General features: G+C 45.3%; 1 protein-coding gene across 1 annotated transcript in view; it reads left to right on the forward strand.

Moving 5' to 3' along the window:
• LOC147709470 (L-gulonolactone oxidase-like) overlaps positions 1-20,520 on the forward strand; it is a 722,418-nt gene that overhangs the window by 318,430 nt on the left and 383,468 nt on the right. The window contains exon 6 of the mRNA XM_086928034.1: positions 1,096-1,281. Coding sequence (XP_086784160.1) covers positions 1,096-1,281 — 186 coding nt within the window. The remainder of the gene's footprint in view (positions 1-1,095; positions 1,282-20,520) is intronic.

Raw genomic sequence — 20,520 nt, forward strand, 5'->3', positions numbered from 1 at the left:
CGTGGCCTGTCCAACACACCCCCAGTCAAGAGATCTGGGTTGAATCCATCATTATTTTGCTCACCATGCCACGCCAGTTTAGACCCAGCCATATTCAAATCAGTTTTGACCCTGTTCCTTATGGGAACAGTCCAGCCCGAACTGCCAAAGCCAGGTCCTCCCTGGACCGGAAACAAGCATCCTGGGACCAGTTTCAATGTATTATCCCTCATCAGCTAGGCTAGCTTGAATCCAGTGTCACAGTGAGCAAGGGACCCACGTCTTGGCATACACTTCCCACTTTGGGCAAAAAGTGTTACGCAAACAAATAATGGATGGAATGCTGAATAAGTGTTTGATTAATTCAGCATCCCATCCATCATCTGTTCTTTTTGCTTCAATTTATTAGGCATTCTGTCTTGTGGGTTTTACAAGGTACACTTTATAGCTAACTTTTTAATATACAATAGTATATTTTTCGACATGGCAAAGGCACTATTCTTGCCATATGTTGCTGCAGGGCCTTTAAACAACAGCGTGGCCAGAGCACGCTGGTGCTCCTGGCAGGCATATATTTTTGGGCATCCATGTGGATTGTGGAAATACACACTTCAGCCCACATGTGAAATTTAACTGTCATGCCATTGTTGCACTTTCTTCGCCATCTGCTATCGCTTTACAAGAAAGTTAAATAGATAAATTGGTTGAAACTAATTTTATCAATATCAATTTTAGGGCTAGAGCACATGCACTGTAGAAATCATTAGAAGTGCCAGAGGGCACAGAGTCCAAACATCTGCAAAAAAGGGCCCAGAAAATGGTGAAAATCTGAGGTGCCATGCAGAACAGGCAAATTTGCTACAGTGGATAAGTCCTGAGCAGTTGTTGAACCCAAGCAGTGTAAAAAAGCGTGTTAAAATAGATCCTGTGCTGCACTCGCATCCATTTTCTTTGTGCATGCTACATTCAACAAATTGATAAAAATGTGCTTGTTTTTTTACAGTGTTCTGCAGTGTTACCATGTTGGATCCACTACTTGTCTATACCTTTTGACGGTGTTATTTATTCATTTTTTTAAGTTTTTCAAATATTGGCTTATAATCTAATCTTTTTAAGGTGGTATCCCTCACAATGATGACGGCATCAGGGGAAATTCTGGAATGCTCGGAGTCCAACAACGCAGAGTTATTCCAGGCATGTCGTCTGCACCTCGGCTCCTTGGGGGTGGTCCTTACTGTCACCTTCCAATGTGTATCATCATTCAAGCTGCAGGAGGTACAGTTTGCATCCACCATCACTGAGGTAAGACTTCTTGTGAGAAGAAAGGTATGTACCAAGGAGAAGCCTGGAATTGTGAATTTGCTTGTATGTCTGTCTCTTTAAACAGTTTGCTACATACCTTCTTTTCTATAAGCAGTCTAAACCCCTAGGTGTGTGAGGGCAAATTTGGCTATTGGTATTCAGAAATGCACAAACATTTTCCCAGAGTACCCACTTTCCACAAGAATAATAAGGCATTTTTATTTATTTTTTCCAATTTATTTTTATTGTATTTTCTTGGTTCAAAACAACCATGAAAGTGTCATTAAAATTAAATGTGGTAGGTAATAACGGGGTAAACCCTTGATACTCACCGACCTGGGTCAAATTGTAATTACAAAAAAGTGGTCGGCTACATAACATTTCATAGCACAATGTCATCAATGAATGCTTAAAGTGGTACACAAAACTGAGGAAATTAATGAGACTGAATTTAATTCAGCTAAATTCAGTCTCATTAATTTCCTCAGTTTTGTGTACCACTTTAAGCATTCATTGATGAAATTGTGCTATGAAATGTTATGTAGCCGACCACTTTTTTGTAATTAAAATTAAATGGTTACAAAAAATAAGGAGTTCAAACATACAATAAAAATTAATAAAGAACTTTGGGCCTGATTTAGTATTTGGCAGCTATTTGGCCAAGCCAGCGGTCATTTTTTCAGCAATTGGCAGGGACCGCCGTCTTGGCGGTTCCTGTCGATGCAGTTTACAGTTTGATGCATGGCTCTGCCATCATGATAGGGTTGGCCATCAAACTTATTTTTTTATTTTTAAACAGAAAATCCTAAATCGGGATTTGGTTTTGAAAATCATAATAATGCACTCCTTGCCAGGAGAGATAACAAGGGGAAGCAGTTTTCTCTGTCCCTTACTGCCAGGGTTTTCCTGGTTGTGATGGGCATTACAAATTGATGCCTAATCCCGCCCATCTAAGTTAGGAGGACGGAATAAGAGGTCAACCTCTGACAGCATCTCCGGTGTGATTAAACCTAAGGTCCGGGCGGGTGGACCATTATGTATAATTCAGGCAGGCGGACCATTATATTGGCATTGCAACGGAGTATCCTTACCGTCAAATATATCAATTGGCCCAATTGTGTCACTGGACATGATGCATCACTATTCTTAACCAACACAATCTTTTAAACAGCAAAACACACAGAGGGTTGAGGCAAGAGACTTGCACCTATTACCTCTAGTGGCACAATAGTATTATGATGGTGCTTAAAAAACCAGGAAGTACACCCCTCTTTACTTCCTATTGGGTAAAACCCAAATACAATCAAAGACACACAATGGAATTAGCACCCATGAATTGGAAAATAACATCACAATTCTTTAAAGCATAAAAAGTCCATGAAGAATAATAGAAGAGGCAGGTCCAGACTTTATGTGTAGTCAAAGATGAATGTTCTTTATTAATATATTCAGACGTTTTAAAACCCAATGTTCAAAGACAGGTTCTTTTAGCCAACGCGTTTCATCTCTGTGGAGACTTCTTCAGGGCTCCAAAATCAATTTTTGTGGTTCTGTTTATGCCACTGAAACACAAGAATGTGTAACGACACCAATAAATGAAATGCCAATAACAGTCTGAATCCAATACGTAGAGAACAAAGTACCAAAAATAGGCAGGGTGGCCAACAGCAAATCGGGACGTCTATGCTCGAGCATGGTAACTATGGTGTTGCGTGAGTTATGACTGGCATAATTCCTTAAGGGATGCCTTCTCACCCACGGGCTACATGGGTGAACTCGGATCAATGCACCTGCAACCAATGTGAAAGACAAGTTTTTGCAGCCTTGCAAAACACTATTCAATGTGCAATAGACATAGAAGTTTTGCTTTTGGCTTACTAACTATCTCATAAAGGGATCAGGGGCACAGCAGAAACAGCAGCAAACCTTATTTCTTTATTCACAGTATCAGAAACACGGTACTAAAAAGAAATTTAAAGACTTTATTACTACAGGGACAATCTGTTGGTCATTACATTTAAAACAGCTACACAAAATATATTATGAAAACAGCAACAGGACATGTAATAGAATGAACATTTCCAGCATCTTTAAAATGTAATTTAAAATATTTTCTAGACCCTAACCCCCCCATGCCTTCTTCTATGTGCTGTACTACGAGAGAAGGAATGGCAGAGAAACTTGCAATCTAGAGTTTCTTAGGTAGAAGATACCTGCATACCTCTTGACCGCAAAGGCTGTCTTTATCAGTGGAGGCATGAAGATAGACTGACTGCTACTGCAGTGGGTAAAACACCCACTGCAGTAGCAGTCAGTCGGTCTTCCTCTGGTACTTGTCTTAATCAGCTTTATTCTGTATCAACTGCGAGGTGCGAAATGTGCTGCCAGCAGATGTGACCATCTCTGGCAGAATCACAGGCGATAATCTGGAAGTAGGAACTCTCATGACAAGTGCTCAAGTGGCAGTCCTTATATCTAAATCTTATTGGAAATTAGAATTTCTGACATAAGTTTAGGAATGTCTTACATAGATTATGTGCATTAAGGTATGCCTTCCAGACATTTCCTTATACTCATTTAAGGCAAAAGGACATCAATATAGACTACATTTTTTGTTTATATGTCTGTATGTGTTATTTAACCCCTCCCATGCTCATGACGAGCTCAGCTCGTCATGAGCCACGTTGCTTGTGTGCTCCTGACGAGTTCAGCTCCTCATGGCCGTTAGAACGCTCACACGCGGGGCTAATTCTGCTGCTGTGCTGAGCGTTCTAAGGAAACGGGTGTGGCCGTGACATACTCAGCTTGTCATGAGCACACGAGCATTGGCTCATGACGAGCGGAGCTCGTCATGAGCACCGGGGAACTGTGCGCGTCTTCCCCACCCCCCAGCACAGCGGGGGAATAACCCCAGCAGCCAAAGGGTTAACCTTGACATAATAAGGAGAAGACATTTGACCCAGACGAATGTTGTGTTTGATGCTGTATCTGTGTCATTAATTGAAGAACTTGATGCTATCATCGTTTCTAGAAAGATAAGGTCTGGCGACATCTGCGTTTAAAGGCAGACATGACAATGATTCTGCATAAATCAGGGAATATAGTGGCTTCCGTTGTCTAAATTTAGGAAGATAGCGGCCCTTGTGAACTAAGATGGAGTCAGAGCCTTCATGAGATGCAGTCGGACCTTAGGGTCTTTACATCAATGGCAGTGATGTGCCTCTGGTATCTTAAATTCTAAAGATCGGCTATTGGTAAGTCACATTGAATTTCCATCTCTAAAAATACCTCGGTGACCGAAGAGAGTGGCTAAGGCAAAAAAAGCCCTCAGAAAAGATCTTGGGCAACTGGAGATGACATGCGTTTCCAGGGGCATAACAGAGGACCTGAAGCCACAGGGACGGCAAGGCCCAGCCAAGGGTCTTTGTTTTAGAGGAAGCCCCCTAAGTCCTTAAACTATGCTATTGCATGCTTGGCAGAACGTGTTCAATGGCATGGAATGAGAAACAGTTAAATGCTCGGGAAAGCCACTCCGTTGTTCCGAACAGGCAGAAACAGAATTGCATCACTCTTAATTAAATATTTCTGGCCGACAGAGGCTCAGCAAAAAAGGTATCCCATGTCTCTGATTTTCCATGGCAGGAGTGTAACTCAGACCTTTGAACTCCTATGGTGCAGGGGGACCCCCCACCCTTTAGGGCAGTCCCCTACCATTCAGTGTGCCCCCATCAAGCCCAAGACCTATACATTATATGTGTGATATGAGAGACTCTGGGGCCACTCATCATATTATGCAGGGGAGGGTCATCATTTTGCATTATGCCACTGTGCATTTCTCCATCCTCTGACTCTCGACTGAGGAGCCTCCTGTCAGCCTTATCAGCTCTATCAGAAGCAAGGATAGGCATGGAGAAAAATATTCTTTACCCCCCCCCCGCCCCCCCCTCTCCCAGTCTATCCTGCCTTCTGGTAGAGACTGCCACACTTATCCTTGTCAGCACACAGGCCAAGGAAATGTAGGCAGGTACACTGCCAGATTTGACACTTCGTCTGCCACATTTCTGCACCTCAAAGTTGGTGCTCACCTCTGTGTGTGCAAGTGGGCCACCGATGTGACACCCTTTATGCACCAACCACCATCACCAGTGTTTATTTGCCTCACAAATCTCCTCTTTTTTATTGTATTCATTTCCATAAAATGTGAATTCACCTCCCTTCTGGCATGTTGGAATATTCCCCCCACCCCTGGGATGCCCATGGAAGTGGGTAGGATCTGAGGGGCACAAGTATATTTAAGTAAAACAGCTCCCCTACTTTTCCTGGAAGGTTCCGACAGTTGAAATGCTTCAGCTGGAGTGTAAGGCAGGGAAGTCTCCTGTGACATGAAACCGAGGGAGAGGCAGACAGCTAAACAAGCCTTCTTTCCAGGGTGTCTGCTTGCCGGAAAGAAATGTAAATGTGCTCATCTGGTCAATCTGCAAATGTAAAGGGTGCTTGGAAGTCAGAATTGGTTTTAAATACCAGAATCACTTAAACCTTCCTGGTGGCACAGATGTATTTATTTTAAGTGGCATTGCAAGGGAGTTACCATTTCAGCTGTGAAGTGTGTTTTGAAAAGACAGTTATAAAAAAAATTGCAGTATAGACAGTATTTTTATTACTAAAATCTAAATGTTGGTGTCACTTTTTATCTTAAACCGTCCTGCTCAATTTATAGCAGCCTATATTATAATGTGTGTAATCCAATGCAAGCTTAAAAAGTGCTTTCTTTCACAAACTGACCTCTTAATACTAAACATACACACGTCACTATTCTACACTGCACCAACCAGGTTCCACTTTTGTGATACTCTGGTTAAACACACACATCTGCATTGCATTAACTTATGGAGGTTTCATAATGTACGATTGTGCATTTCCCACCGATTAACTTAACTTGCATGTATTTTTTCTTTAAGCTGTGCATTGTTTTGTATGTGGTTACCTGAAGGCAACCAAAAAATGTTGTAGTTTGTTTTATTTAGCCATGCCTTTGACCCCACTCTACCCCACCCCTCCATTGCCGGCAGCATCACAGTTCCCATACTTTTTTTTAATACACCGCCCGCTGATTTATATAATAATCTGTCAGCAGCTGTATGTTTGAATTTATCGAAGTCAGAACTATCCTCTGATATAAATATTCTGTCCTAAATTTCATGTACAAAAATAAGGTCCCATTGGGTCTAGAATTTCTATTATATATTTTTGAAGACAATATTTAGGAAACGATATTTTTTTCAGAATATATTCTGACCGCAATATACTGAAACCACATCTTTCCACTAACCATCTCTTGCACTAGACACTATATTGATTTTCTTTTTGATTCAGTGGCAGGGCTGGTGATGGTGATACAGAGAACAACTCTTGCCAATTATCGCCTTCTTAAACAACTAGGGGCAGATTTACAAGCCCCCTGCACCACTTTTGCGGCACTTTTAACATGGGGAAAGTGACGCAAAAGTGGTGCAGGGGACTTGTAAATATGCCCCCTAGTAGTTAACAGTGTTCTCGACATTTTAATCTTAATTTTTTGTTGCGCTGAAAAAAACCTTTTTACTTTTGAAAATAATATTTTGCCTTAAAAAGAGAGGACATTAAACAGGAGTCAGTTTTCTTTCAAGAGAACTACAGCCAGTTCAACAGGGCGTGTGAGGTCACTGTAGAGATTGACTTACAGTGCAGATCCTGGGGTTGCGCCAAAGGACACGTCCGGTGTCTAGCAACTTGGACTGTCAAGTGGGAATGTGTAGACATAAAAGGGTGACCAAGGAATAAGCCACATAAACTGAGTGCCAGCAAAAGTTCCCTGGACTGGAATCTCTTGGTGTTCTCAGCTGTGTTCCTACCTTTGGTGTTTGTATGTGGAGCTACAGTGTTTGTGCATTGAGTGTGTGTTTGTTTGAATGAGTGTGTCTGTGTATTTGCGTTGGAGCTGAATTGGGAATGTGTGCGGCTTGATTTATTTAATTGCTGAAGTTGTTGTGCTGGGTGGAATGTTATGGGTATTTAAAGTCCTAATGGAGTGTTATGGAATGTCAAGTGAAGTGTGCTGGGCCCATTGGTCTGGAAAGCACTTCTCTTCTCTCTTGTATACTCTCTCTCAAATTAAATGAATACAATGCCGTCATTTCATTGCCCTCCTCTTAATTTCACATTTATTGCTCTGCTCAAGAAATTCAGAAAAGCTGCTCTCCAGTAAAACACTGAGGTCCCGGTTTACTAAGGCTGTGTATAGAGCTTGCACGAGGCTATTCGACACAATATGTAACAATAGCCCTGTTTCTGAAACATTAAATTGTGCTATCGCCCATGAAAACTTTATTAAAGGAGGCTTGGATGCGCAGCAGTGGTGTGAATGTTTTCAAGGCATTATTTCTCTTTAAGTGGGTCCGCAGTGGAGTTTAGCCTGATGTACACTTTCGCCCAATCTCCTAGTACGTTGGGAGGGCATGTTTAAGTTTTTTTTAATATGTCTTTATTGACTTGAAAAATAAGCAAAAAATCGCATGTCACAAAAGTTCATGTGAAATACAGCATTGATACTTGTTAGTGCCCTTATCCACTCCCCATCACATTTAATAAACAATTGTATGCAATCTGGGACGCATCCACAGTGATGGGGTGCACATCATGAATTCGATGCTCAAACGTTGGGGATCAGGGAACCTGGGTTTGACATATTTTACAATCTGTATAAACAAACCTAACCAATTGCATGGGGTCCTATGAATTTTTGGGCGGGGTTCCAAATGTGGAGTCTACGGAGTATGAGTGAGAGTGGGATAAGAACTAGTCCTTTTTTTATGTGCTCATTTATTTATCTATTTATTTGGCACACCGGTATCAAGCACAGAGGCACACAGCAGCCCCTTCCCTGAGGGGCGTGGAGGAGAGAGATTGCATGAGTCTTACTAGTGTTATGAGAGGCCTGTTAATGATCTACTGTGGTCTATCATCGGACTTGGCCTCCAACTTCCTCCAAATCGTGGTGCCAGTCTGGAGGTACAGCCAGTATCAAGCAGCCGGGCCCACTCATGTGCTCTACATGCTGTTTTGCTAGAATGCCAGTGTGCTGATCCGGGAACCACCTCCGTTCACAGGAAAGGGTGTATACGATTTCCAGAGTATGGCTATTCTCCTTTACGCCAGCACAGAAGCAACATCTGTAAATTTGTTACCTGGCTTGCGCGCAGCAGTGCAGGGGGCAATGTCTAAGAGGCAATGTATACCTTCCCTACGGAGGGAAGTGCCTGTGCCTTCTGAAATGAAGTCCACAACCTCATACCAATAGGGGTAATATAAGGGCAATGCCACACCATATAGGCATAGTCGGTAGGAACTGTTCATCAGCGAGGGGAAGTGTCAGCGACCCCGGGTATATTTACGCCATAGTCGCGTATGTAGTCCAACAGATCTTAGCCACGCATATGAGTGTGTTGCCCTCTCTTCAGACCTCCACAGAGCCCAGAAGCATTCCCAATATTTGGAGCAGTGCTGCCCCTTCAAACCAATGCCATTGTTCTGCCCTATTTATACTCACAAGCCATTGCATGGGCCATTGAAGTTGGGCTGCCACACTTTACTGTTCATAATCTGGGGCACCCAGCCCACCTCCATCCAATGAAAAATACCATTTAGTAATCACCACTTATTGCCTACCTTCGTCCCATATTAATGCTATCAGGAGTGCCGGCACGTCTGCAAATATCCTGTTCGGAAACAGCAATGGGAGGGCAGCAAAAATATATAACTATCTGGGGAGAACCAGCATTTTGGAGTTATCTAAACTCCCTGTTGGGGAAAGTAGTAGTGACGTCCAGAACAGCAGGAAAGACCTAGAACTCGTAACCGCCATACCAGTATTTCCCTCTATCAGATTACTGTCCGAGTGATATACGCTGACACCCAGATATTTATTAGGGTCAGAGGACCAGAGGAGCGGAGTGTTTTGGAGTTCTCTTTACAGGGGCTCAGTGAGGCCTGACAGCGGGAACCACAGGTAATTTTCCCAGTTCACCCGCAATCAATCATCCATTTATATAGCGCACTACTCACCCGTGAGTGTCTCAAGATGCGGGGGTGGGGGGGGGTAACAGCTACTGCTCGAACAGCCAGGTCTTGAGAAGTCTCCTGGAGGTCAGCAGGTCCTGGGTCTGACACAGATGGGTGGGGAGGGCGTTCCACGTCTTGGCGGCGAGGTAGGAGAAGAATCTTCTGCCTGTGGTCGTTCTGTGTATGTGTGGGATGGTGGCGAGGGAGATGTTGGCAGAGCAAAGCTGACTATTCAGGGTGTAGAAGGCGAGACGCTTGTTGGGGTATGCTGGTCCGGCGTTGTGGAGTGTTTTGTGAGCATGGGTGAGGAGGTTGAAGGTGATCCTCTTGTTGACAGGGAGCCAATGCAGGTCCTTCAGGTGGGCAGTGATGTGGGAGTGGCGGGGGATGCTGAGGACAAGGTGTAGGGAGGCATGGAATTTGGCATGGTTCCAGAGTAGAGGGCGTTACAGTGGTTCAGTCTGCTGCTGACGATGGCGCAGGTGACCGTCTTGCTGGTTCCCGTGGGGATCCATCTGTAGATCTTGTGAAGCATGCGGAGGGTGTTGAAGCAGGAGGAGGAGACCGCGTTGACTTGTTGGGTCATTGAGAGTGAAGAGTCCATGATGAAATCCAGGTTGCGTGTATGGTCAGTGGGCGTCGGTGCAGCTCCCAGCGTGGCCGGCCACCAGGAGTCGTCCCAGGCGGAGAGGGAGGAGCAGAGGATGAGGACCTCCGTCTTGTCTGAGTTCACTTTCAGTCCACTGTTCTCCATCCAGTTGGCGACAGCCTTCAGTCCTTCGTGGAGGTTCGTTTTGGCGGTGGCGGGTTCCTTGGTGAGTGGGAGGAACAGCTGGGTGTCGTTGTCGTAGGAGACGATCTTGAGGTTGTGTGAGCGGACGATGTTGGCGAGTGGAGCCATGTAGACATTGAAAAGGGTAGAGCTGAGGGATGATCCTTGGGGCACGCCGCAGATGATCTTGGTGTCTTCAGACCGGAAAGGGGGGAGGCGGACCCTCTGGGTTCTTTCGGTGAGGAAGGAGGTGATCCAGTCCAGAGTGATCCAGAGTTTGGACCTGAAATTCGCAGCAATCATCTGTAGTAGTTGAATGAGGAAAGAACTGGGGTGTCATCCCATAGGAGTACAACAAAATAATGTGCCAGCTACTCTAGGCTTGAATTCCCGATTCGGAGGCATGCGACCGGAGCGCACAGACTAAGGGTTTCATGACTGGCACAAAAATCAGAGACAAAGAGCAACCCTGCTGGTTGCCGTGTCCTATAGTGAATGGGTCAAATGTGACAAGTCTCATCCTTACCTGGGCTAGATGCCTATTGTATAGCAAGGCACTCCATTGAAGGAACTTGTGCCTCATCCCAAGCTTCATCAGGAACTCCTTCAGATACTCCCAACTCAGAGTGTCAAATGCCTTCTCTATGTCCAGCAATACAACCCAGGGTCTGGCCCCCGTAGATCGTGTCCAGTCCATCAGCATGAATAGGCGGCACAGATTTAGGTAGGTATTCCTTCTAGGTATAAACCCCTTTTGATCGGGGTGTACTATGGATTGGGTTATGGGGACCAAACGGTTAGCCAGTATCTTCCCTAGGATCTTGTAGTCAGTATTCATTAGAGAGAGGGAATTGTAAGACCCCATTAATAGGGCGTCCCTGATGGGTTTTGGCAATACTATCTGTACTGCCTCCTAAAGGGAGGTTGGGAACATACCTGTGTCGAAGGTGGGATTCTATACCTTTAATAAGTATGGCACAAGCTTGGATTGAAAGGTGGTGTAAAACTCCAACGGCCAGCCATCCACCCCATGGGTCTTGCCATGGACTATCTGTTTAATCGCACCTGTGATCACTGTCATTAGCAAGGGGGCTTTGACGTCTGCCCATTGGGACATCTAAAGGTGCGGTAGTTGCAAAGTGTTGAGAAACTAATGCATTTGGGCCCTTTCAATGACAGGTGGAGCTGTGCAAAGTTTGGCATAGTAGGAGCAAAAAGCAGAATTTACGGTCTCCTGAATGATAAGTATAGAACCTGTCTCATTGCTAATGGCTGTAATGGGTATCCTGAGGGAGTCCCTGAGTACAATCCAAGTTAAGGGTCTACCTGCCTTGTCACCCTCTGTATGTTTCTTGGCTTGCATACCACTCCTCTAGATAAAGTTCCATGCTGAGGCCCTCACGATCTCCAGGAGGCCCACTATCTGAATATTACTATGCTGCAACCTGCCCTCCTGGTCATCAACACGTTTTCTGAGGTAGTCCAGATCTTCTTGTAGGGCCTTGATGTGAGCAGTAGTGTCGGAGACTGTCGGTCTTATGGAGGCCACATTTTCGACTTGGTCTTTCAGCTTTTATGGTCTTCTCTTAGTAGACCCATGTCTATCCTGAGAGCGCCAATTTACATTACCAGCATTCTCTTGATGTCCAGCATGGCTGCTAGGATTTCATCAAACCTGTTTGAGTGTGCAGCTAATAGTACATTAGCTGCACACTCAAACAGGTTTCAAGTGTTCCTGCTGGGCTTCGCAAATCAGCTTCAATTATGCTGCATGAGGATCCGCGTGCAGTGGGCTGGCCCCTATACTGTTTCATGCAGACCATGAAGTCGGCCTTTGTGGTTGGACATTGCCAGACAGAGGCACAATCTCCAGATCACCAAATATTTGCTGAGCAGGACTAACAGGAGGGATGTCCTCCCCACGTCGTGCTGTGTCCATACTCACAGGGTGCTGAGCATGGGGGTCCGAGTGTAGTGTAGGCTATGGGAGTGCAAAGGCTGGTCTCTCAGGCCGCAGGACAGAGTTCGAGTGTTGCCCGGGGGAGGGGTCTGAGTCATGGCCTCGCCGCCTTGTAGATCTCTGTGTCTTGCCCCCCTGTTCAATCAGACATATGCAGGAGTCAATAGGATGTAGGTCTTCCAGGGAGTGCGATCACAACCTGCAGGTCACGTCTCTGCAGTGTGGCAAAGTTGCTATTGGGTGCAGTTGTGTGCACTCCTCAATGCTGCTGACACAACCGAAGCCGCTGGGCGCTGCCGCACAGATCGCTGATGGGCCTCTGTAGGCAGTTGTCCCTACTCTGAATGCCGCCCATATTTTCTCTTGGCCAGGGCTTTGAGGTGAAGTAGTTGATGGGAGCGTTTGCACAAATTAAAAGGACCGCATCAGCTGCCCCATTCCAGCCACGTGAAAGGCCACCACATGTAGCTATCGGCAGGCGCCCCCGTGGCATCAGCAATTCCTTCGGGAAGGGAGAGGATTCCCTGTTCAGACTTCCCAGGGGTCTGAGGGGCTGTAGCAGGTATTGCTTCAGCAAGAACTAGCTTCAGGGGGCTTTGTACAGGGCCTCGGGCCTCCAAATACTGTGACTTACACAGTCGCCATCTTCGCTGCTCCCCAGGGCTTGTTTAAGTTAAGATGCTCAGGTGTTACAGAAGCACCCATGGTTGTAGCGTGTGAGAGCCATGACCTGCACTCCAAACAACTGATGATTGAGCTCTTTCCTGGTCACACTTCAGTTCTTTTTGATTCACAGACTAGGATACAAAGACATAACTTCTTATCCTTTTGTTTCACCAAGATTAAAAACTCGAGGGTGACATGCATATTAGCACAGGAGAGCATAGTAGGCAAAATGGCTGCCAACCCGCCTTATTAACTTGCTTTAGTTTTGCATGAAATATTCTAGTAGAGCTACTTATGTGTACTCATTCATCACAGTCACATCCCTGTGTCACCAGTGCCCACCCCTGTGCCTTGCAGTGAGTGTCATTTCCATTATATGTTTTTGAAGAAAAGGGCCGCTTGCGTTGCACCCTGTGCTTGTTCGCATGCTCATACCCTTGCCAGCACTTTGCCCTCTAGTAAGTTGGACAATGATTGATTGCAATTAGTTAATGAACAATGCCTGATTTATAGCCACCTCTCCGGTGCCAGCCTGGATTTATCTTTTCTACCTACAGCCTTTAATTTCCAATGCATATTATTTTCCTGGAAGGGTTGTTTTGGCATTCTTAAAGCACTTTAGTGCAGCCATCCATCACTCCTGGAGATTTCTGCTAAACAGACATACCTGCCTACCAGGGCAGCTTGGGTTGATGGGCGGAATGAGGATGATTGGGTGTATTTGTAAATGCATAATAATGCGAACGATGCTGCATCCGATGGCGGAAAGTATTTGTTATGTGAATGCACCATTCCTCTCCTGATGTACCCATCCGTCTATGCCTTGGTGCTGATATACGGTGTCCTGCTAACCCAGTCTGCGGCTTGTACTAGACCCACTAATCTAACCGAGCCTGGTGGTGTGTGCAGTGCCATCTACTTAGACAGTATTGCACAATTTTGCATAAAAATCGTAAGGAAGGCTCAGTTGGAAAAACCTTGTATGTCTAATAAATGTAGTATTTTGGAAGTAATGAGGTTAGATGGATGTATGACATTACAACGCATGCTTTTACCACGCAACTTTTACAACGCATGCCTTTACAACGCATAGTGCTTTGGGGCGCTGGATAGTGAATAGTTTATTTACTATTCCAACTCCAGTCCCCGTGGATAGTAGGGAAGGTGTTAGATAGTAAATTAAATCTATTCCCCATCCCAGAGCGCCCCCCAGCGTAATGCGTTGTAATGGTTTGCGTTGTAAAAGTTGTGTTGTAAAAGCACTGCGTGGTAAAAGTTGCGTTGTAAAGGAAGTTTCCCAGGTTGGATCATTGCAAGTCAGATTACATTTTTCATCCTCCCAAGTTGTCAAGTACCATAGACTGGGCATTAGTAAAATCTGTTACTCTGAGTACTCAAGAAGGGAGGAGGGTGGTCTACAAGAACGAGTTCGCCCTGCTTCATACCGTCACCATTTCTTCAGTGGAGTAACTAATTCTGCTTGCTGCAAATGGTCACCATTTTTGGACTCATACATAGGCTGCGTTGCTATTGAGTATGAATTGCTGGTGGAAAGGTGAACACCTTTACATACTTAAAGGAATTCATGAGCATTATGTTCAGTATATCTCAACTACCTCACTATGACATTTACGACCACATCCTTCAAGAAAGGAATTACATTTTAGACATTTGCCTGAGACCCAGGAATTGAAGGAGTTTTTCCAATCTACAAGTCTTATTTATTTTTATATTTTTTTAATTTTTGGTAAACCTTTATTGTAGATAAAGCAGATACAATCATGGGCAAGCAAATCAATAAAGCCATATGCATGCAACATTCCGTCTTCCAATTGCCCTATTGTAGCTCAGGAGAATGACCGTACCAGAGCGGTACCAGGATGGATGAGGTTTCATTTTTTAAATTTCTAGAGATTACAGGATCAATGCCAAGCAATCGTTTCAGGACCTACAGCTGGCCATCAAAACGTACAAAAGCAACCAGCTTAGCAATTAAAGTGGGAGTGAAGGGCAAATAAACAATACAAGGTAGCCAGCAATACAATCACTACACGTGATAAACCATTGCCCCACCCCACAAAAACTGGGTACGCTACAGGAACCCTGTGGAACGAAAAGGCAGATAAAGAGTAAAGAAAAAGGGCCATGGAACCAAGGAGGAAATAAGAGAATAGAAAGAACCCCCCCCTTACCCCCCACCCCGCACCCCTGCAGAAGGCCATGGCCTACCCCCCCAGCAGTGTGCCCGTCGCCCTAAATAGGAGACCCTAAATATAGTGAGACAAAAGAGAAAGAAAGTGGAGGAGGAGAGAAAATTATTATACTGGCCCCCAGCCACCCACCCGTCCAAACCCCAGCCCTTCTAACCGGCACTCGTGCGACCATCACTTCAATCAACAGAAGGCATGTCAGACATAGTCACCAGGAAATCAAACTCCGACAATCCAGGACACGACCTCAACCCTGTCCCGTGCGATCTGATGCACCAACGAAGTCCAACCACAATCGACCCATTCCCACAACGAATATTTCGAGGGAGCGAAGCCTCAAATCCAGTCCAGACTGCAGTCCACACACTATAAGGCGACACATCCGAATGCAAACACAGTCATCATCATGGCAGTCCAACGATCTCAACACCGCTCCGGAGCATGTAGTCCAGGTCGCATACAAAGTACCCGGGAGGAAGAAGGGAAACAGAATGTCCGACGGTATCTGAGGCATCTCTAGGGTCTTCGGGAGCATAGCGTATAGCGACACTGCCACCTCTGGATCCAGTGTTAGTCCCACCGAACAGTCCGAGCATCTGGAAGCCCGCGTGCCAGTTACCACATAAGCCGGGACCTCCGGTGCTGCAATGTTCACAAGTGCAGCCGTCACGCTCCTCCTGGGTACAGAACCAGGCAGGTCGTCGTGAGCCTGAAGACCGTCTAGCATCGTAAGGCTCGAGGTAGACACCATGGCATCCAATTTGGTCCCCAATGCTTGGGCGTCTTGTTCCAGGGTGGAGTGCAGGGCATTAAGAGCCGCCAGAAGGTCATAACACGTTAATCCGACTCCATGTGCCATCACTTCCACGCTCCTCATTTCCATGCACTCCCCTCCTTGTTGCAAGCCAGCACTCCGGGTGGTACACTTCACAATATCGCTTTGGGCAGCAAGCCGTTCCCTTAACTTATGGGACCGAGCCTCAAACAAAGGCATGTCAGGCTCCATAGTACTGCAGCGAGTCTGTGAGGGCAGTGTCAATAAATGCCCCACTGGCGGCATCCGATACGAGCCATCCGTGAAAGGGGACAGTTCATGCAAAAATTCGGGAACAGCCCGCCAGAAGCGGGCAGGGCGGCCAGCAGTGTCTGATCGGCTCACTTGTAAATAGACACGTTCTTACACAATCCTTAGAATTCCTACGCTGGGCATAATCCAATCCGCTCCGCTAGCTGTGCCATCTGTCCTCGGCAAGAAGCAAGCTGATCCTCACAGTGCTCCAGCGGACCGACTCCTCCCCCGCACGGGTGACCGCTGTTGTTCACTTAGTGCCTGGCCCCGTCTGCAACGCACTGTCCCGGTTCCGATGTCATTGCAGGCCGCAAAATGTAAATGGGTGTTTCTCCGGCCGTGTGTCCGGGAGAGCTGTCGGGGTCACGCGATCTGTGACCGGGCGTCCTCACCGACTCAGGAGCGTAAAATAAGACCAGGATCTGTTGCAGGATATCCGATCGGGAGGAGATGGGCCACGGAGCCGAGGTCTTAGGCGGCCATCACAGTCGCTGTCTTGGCTCCTCCAAGTCTTATTTATTGATGATCTGCCTTGTTGTATTTGATGCCTACAAGTTCCTTAAAATGGTTTTGATCTCTATTTTTCCAAACACATCAAAAGAAGATTCTATTTTAGGTCTGTCTCGATAATCCAATCCTCAGGATCTTCTGTAGATGTGATGGGCACTGGGTGTCGAAAATAGGGCATGAATGTCGTATTGAATGGGGTGTGGCTATAGTGCACGTTTTGAGACACTTGCTGAGGTCTGTTTTCTGTTTGGCGTCATTGCCCAGCGGGTTCATAATGCCTCTTTCTCACCTGCCAGGCGGCGTTTCTCAAATTAAGGAGTCAGCTGTAACCTCTGTAATTTGCATAGTGTAGCACTTTTGCGTCCTCCTATACATTGTGTTCTCCAGGGTCGGCTTTATCGCTGGTGGCGCCCGTTGCGACAATCATTTTTGGCACCCCCATACACCATGACCGCCTCTTCAGATTCCCTCACTACCACCAGGCAAAAGTGCCCCTCATCTCTCCAGTCATAAGCTATTGCTAAACAAAGCACCCCGCTGAGGTCAGCACCCGCTCCAAAGTTCAGCGCCCAGTGCGGTTGTACCGGTCGCGCAGCCCTAAAGCCAACCCTCGTGTTCTCTATTTGAGCAAATTGCAGGCTCACTTGTGGTGATCATCATTCCGAGGCCTGATCAATCTATCCTCCACCAGAGTTCTCAGCTGAACCCAAAGCTATATTGTTTTATCCCGCTTCTGTGCTTGAAGGATATTGGCAAGGGCCACCGATTGCGTAATCAGGTCTGGCTGGACCTGTGCAGATAAGTGTCTCCTACCTCTCATCTGAAGCAGACACAGGAGCAGAGCCCATCCAAGGAGTCAGTGAGGGCAGTACTTCTCCTCTACCCCTGCCATGGCGTATCACCCAGGGGGCAGACGAGAAGGATCGTCAGTGCATGGCTTTGACGACTGCAGCTAATGGAGTCACAAGCGCGCTCCGTGTTCGCGAGGCTGCTAGAGGCAGGTCCATGGGTATATTCTGTGATCGCTGTTCGAAGCGAATGCTTTCCACCAGGGTGTCAGGGGTATGGACACCATTGCTGGGGCTAGGAGGAGCCTTCTAGAAACAAGGTTACCCTTATGGCCACGCCTCGTGTTCACGCTGCTGCTAGAGGTAGGTCCATGGGTATATTCTGTGATCGCTGTTCGAAGCTAATGCTTTCCATAAGGGTATCAAGGGTATGGAAACCATTGCTGGGGCCAGGAGGAGCCTTCTCGATACAAGGTTAGCCAGTTCCCCTTTGGCCACACCTCGTGTTCAGGCGGCTGCTAAAGGAAGGTCCATGGGTATATTCCGTGATCACTGTTCGAAGCTAATGCTTTCCACAAGGGTATCAGGGGTATGGAAACCCTCGCTGGGGTTTGGAGGAACCTTATAGAAACAATGCTACCCCATTGACCTGTCGGCCAAGCACCCGCACCTTCAGCAAAATGTTCAACTATGTTTTGGGTCAAAATAGCATAACCTAGTTCTGTGCTGGCACATATCTATTAAAAAGTACTAAAATAGTTTTGCAATGTTTAATCTCGTTTTTCCTTGAAGATTTATTTTTTAGTTTTAGTTCAGCTATCAATATTAAACACTCGTACCTTTGTTCTACTTCGAATATTTTTTTCTTCTAAGACAAAAATCATTAATTTTGTTCTTTTAGAACTTCACAAGAGGTAGCTAGAACAGGGAAGCCAAAAACAATGAGGCCTGTTTGTTGAAAGGGTGGCAGAGAAACAGAAAGCATTTATTTGAAAACTGGAAGAGCTTTGAATAAAAGCATTTTCCTCAAGGAGACATCCTACAAAGTGCTTTATGTATTCCCACAGTGCATGGGCGTGTTTTTATTTACTGTTACCATGTTTTATTTCTCTTCCTCCTGGTGGTCCTATTTCTTATTCAGTAACTTAGCCATTCGGTGCTAGGCTCAAAATGAGGAGGCACAGAAAGATGCAGGTAGCACAAGACCATGAACAATTAGTCTGTATATTTGTACATACCTGCGTTTGCATACATTAGCACATGAAATCCAGAGCAACTGGCTTTACCGTGGCTTGGGCATCACTTGTGGAGCGAAAGCTTTAGACTTGCTACGAAAGAGGGAGCATTGGTTACTGTCAGAGAGCCTATGTTGTCTCATTTTATAGAACAATCAATGCCCATATTTAGGGGGGCAACATTTTATCCCCTTGTTTTCCACATATATCCAGACTTCCATTGCTTATAGCTGTCATTATTCTTTTCCTTGTTAATCACTCTCCAAGCTCTGGTTCTGGGTCTGCCAAAAAGGTGATTGGAAACTGGTAATGTTAAAGAATATTCAGGTAGATTCACGAAGCCGAAATCAGCTAACAAAGGGCCAGATTCTGAGAATCTGGCCCTTTGCGAGCGCAAATTTTGCATTTGGTATTCATCATCCCAAATGCAAAATTTGCTATTATAGAATTCGCAAATCTGCGAGGAATTGCATTTAAGGAATCTCTATTTGAGATTCCTTAAATGCAATTCATGAAACATTTAATAATTGCGAATTCGCAATATTGGGCCGCTATTTACCACGATGTCAAACCTCGTGGTAAATAGCGGAAACTTAGAAAAATGCACTTAAGTGCATTTTTCTAAGTTGTATGTTACACACACACATGTTTGGGACATGTGTGTCCGTAACATCAGCATCCAATATCATTTCAGGGGTGCAACAGGGTATCCTTTGGACACCTCTGCACCCTTGAAATCGCAAACTCAAAATGCAAATCGCTAATAGTGATTCGCACATTGATATGTCTTCCTATTCATTCCTATGGGCCTTTAGGTCCATAGGAATGAATGGGGAGTTATTCCTTATTTGCGATTAGCAACTAGCTAATCGCAAATAAGGAAGCTGTAGGAATTGCAATAAATATTGCGATTCCTACAGGAATACCGTTTCGCGACTCTGTAATAGCGATTCCTTATTAATCGCTATTACAGACTCGCAAAACATGCCGATGATGAATCCAGGGGTAAGTATGAAAAAAGTACCAGCGCTTGGAGACTCATCCACAACAAGAAGAGAGACTTTACATTGGAAGACTTGGATCTAGAGTGATGACAGCTATAAGAATTGAAGCCTGGTTATAGGAGGAAAACAAGGAGATAAAATGTTGCCCTCCCATTAAAAAGTATTTATGTTGAATTTTGTGGGCAGTCGAAACTCCAGGAGTTGACACAATATATGGATAATCTAATTGGGATTTTGACCTGTGCTGTCTAAAGATAACTATTGCCACCTTTTGGAAATAATCCCTAAATTTATTTATTTTGGAGTGAATCTACACACCCACTCACACCCCTGATACTAAAGGCATAGAAAATTCCCCAGATGTAGTTTATCTTCTGCTTTGATCTGTCCCACACCTGGACCCACCTGACTTTCTAAGTATGTTGAGCAAGGCTAATAAACAGGCAAACTATACAAATGAATAAACACAATTCAGAAATACAGACAAAGGGTACAGAGCTGGAGTTTGTATTCAGAGCCGTGCAGAATGTGTATGCTGTCACACGCCAACCATCTGTCTTGTCGTGTAGGCTTTTGATAATTGTATTTATGTGATAAATGTGTGGAGGTGTTAACTGCTTCCCAGTATGAAATAGAATATGCTCGTCATTCATTCGTCTTGGGGCGTCACATGCTGGAGAGGGGAGTCTACCGAGAAACGAAGATGATTGAAAGCAATGAATTCTACTGCTTATTAAAATGCAAATTAATAATTGCGCCGCCGTCTCATCCTCTTGTGGGTGTAACTGCTACACTCAGTACTCAACAAGGACTTGTTTATGAGAAGATGATTAATTCCAGAGTGCAAAGTGTCTTCACTATGCACCGCTTTCTACGAGAACAGTGGGTGAATCTAAATAATTACATTTTCACTTAAGTAAAAAAAAAT

Source organism: Lissotriton vulgaris, chromosome 6 (genome assembly GCF_964263255.1).
Source record: "Lissotriton vulgaris chromosome 6, aLisVul1.2, whole genome shotgun sequence".
NCBI classification, from domain to species: domain Eukaryota; kingdom Metazoa; phylum Chordata; class Amphibia; order Caudata; family Salamandridae; genus Lissotriton; species Lissotriton vulgaris.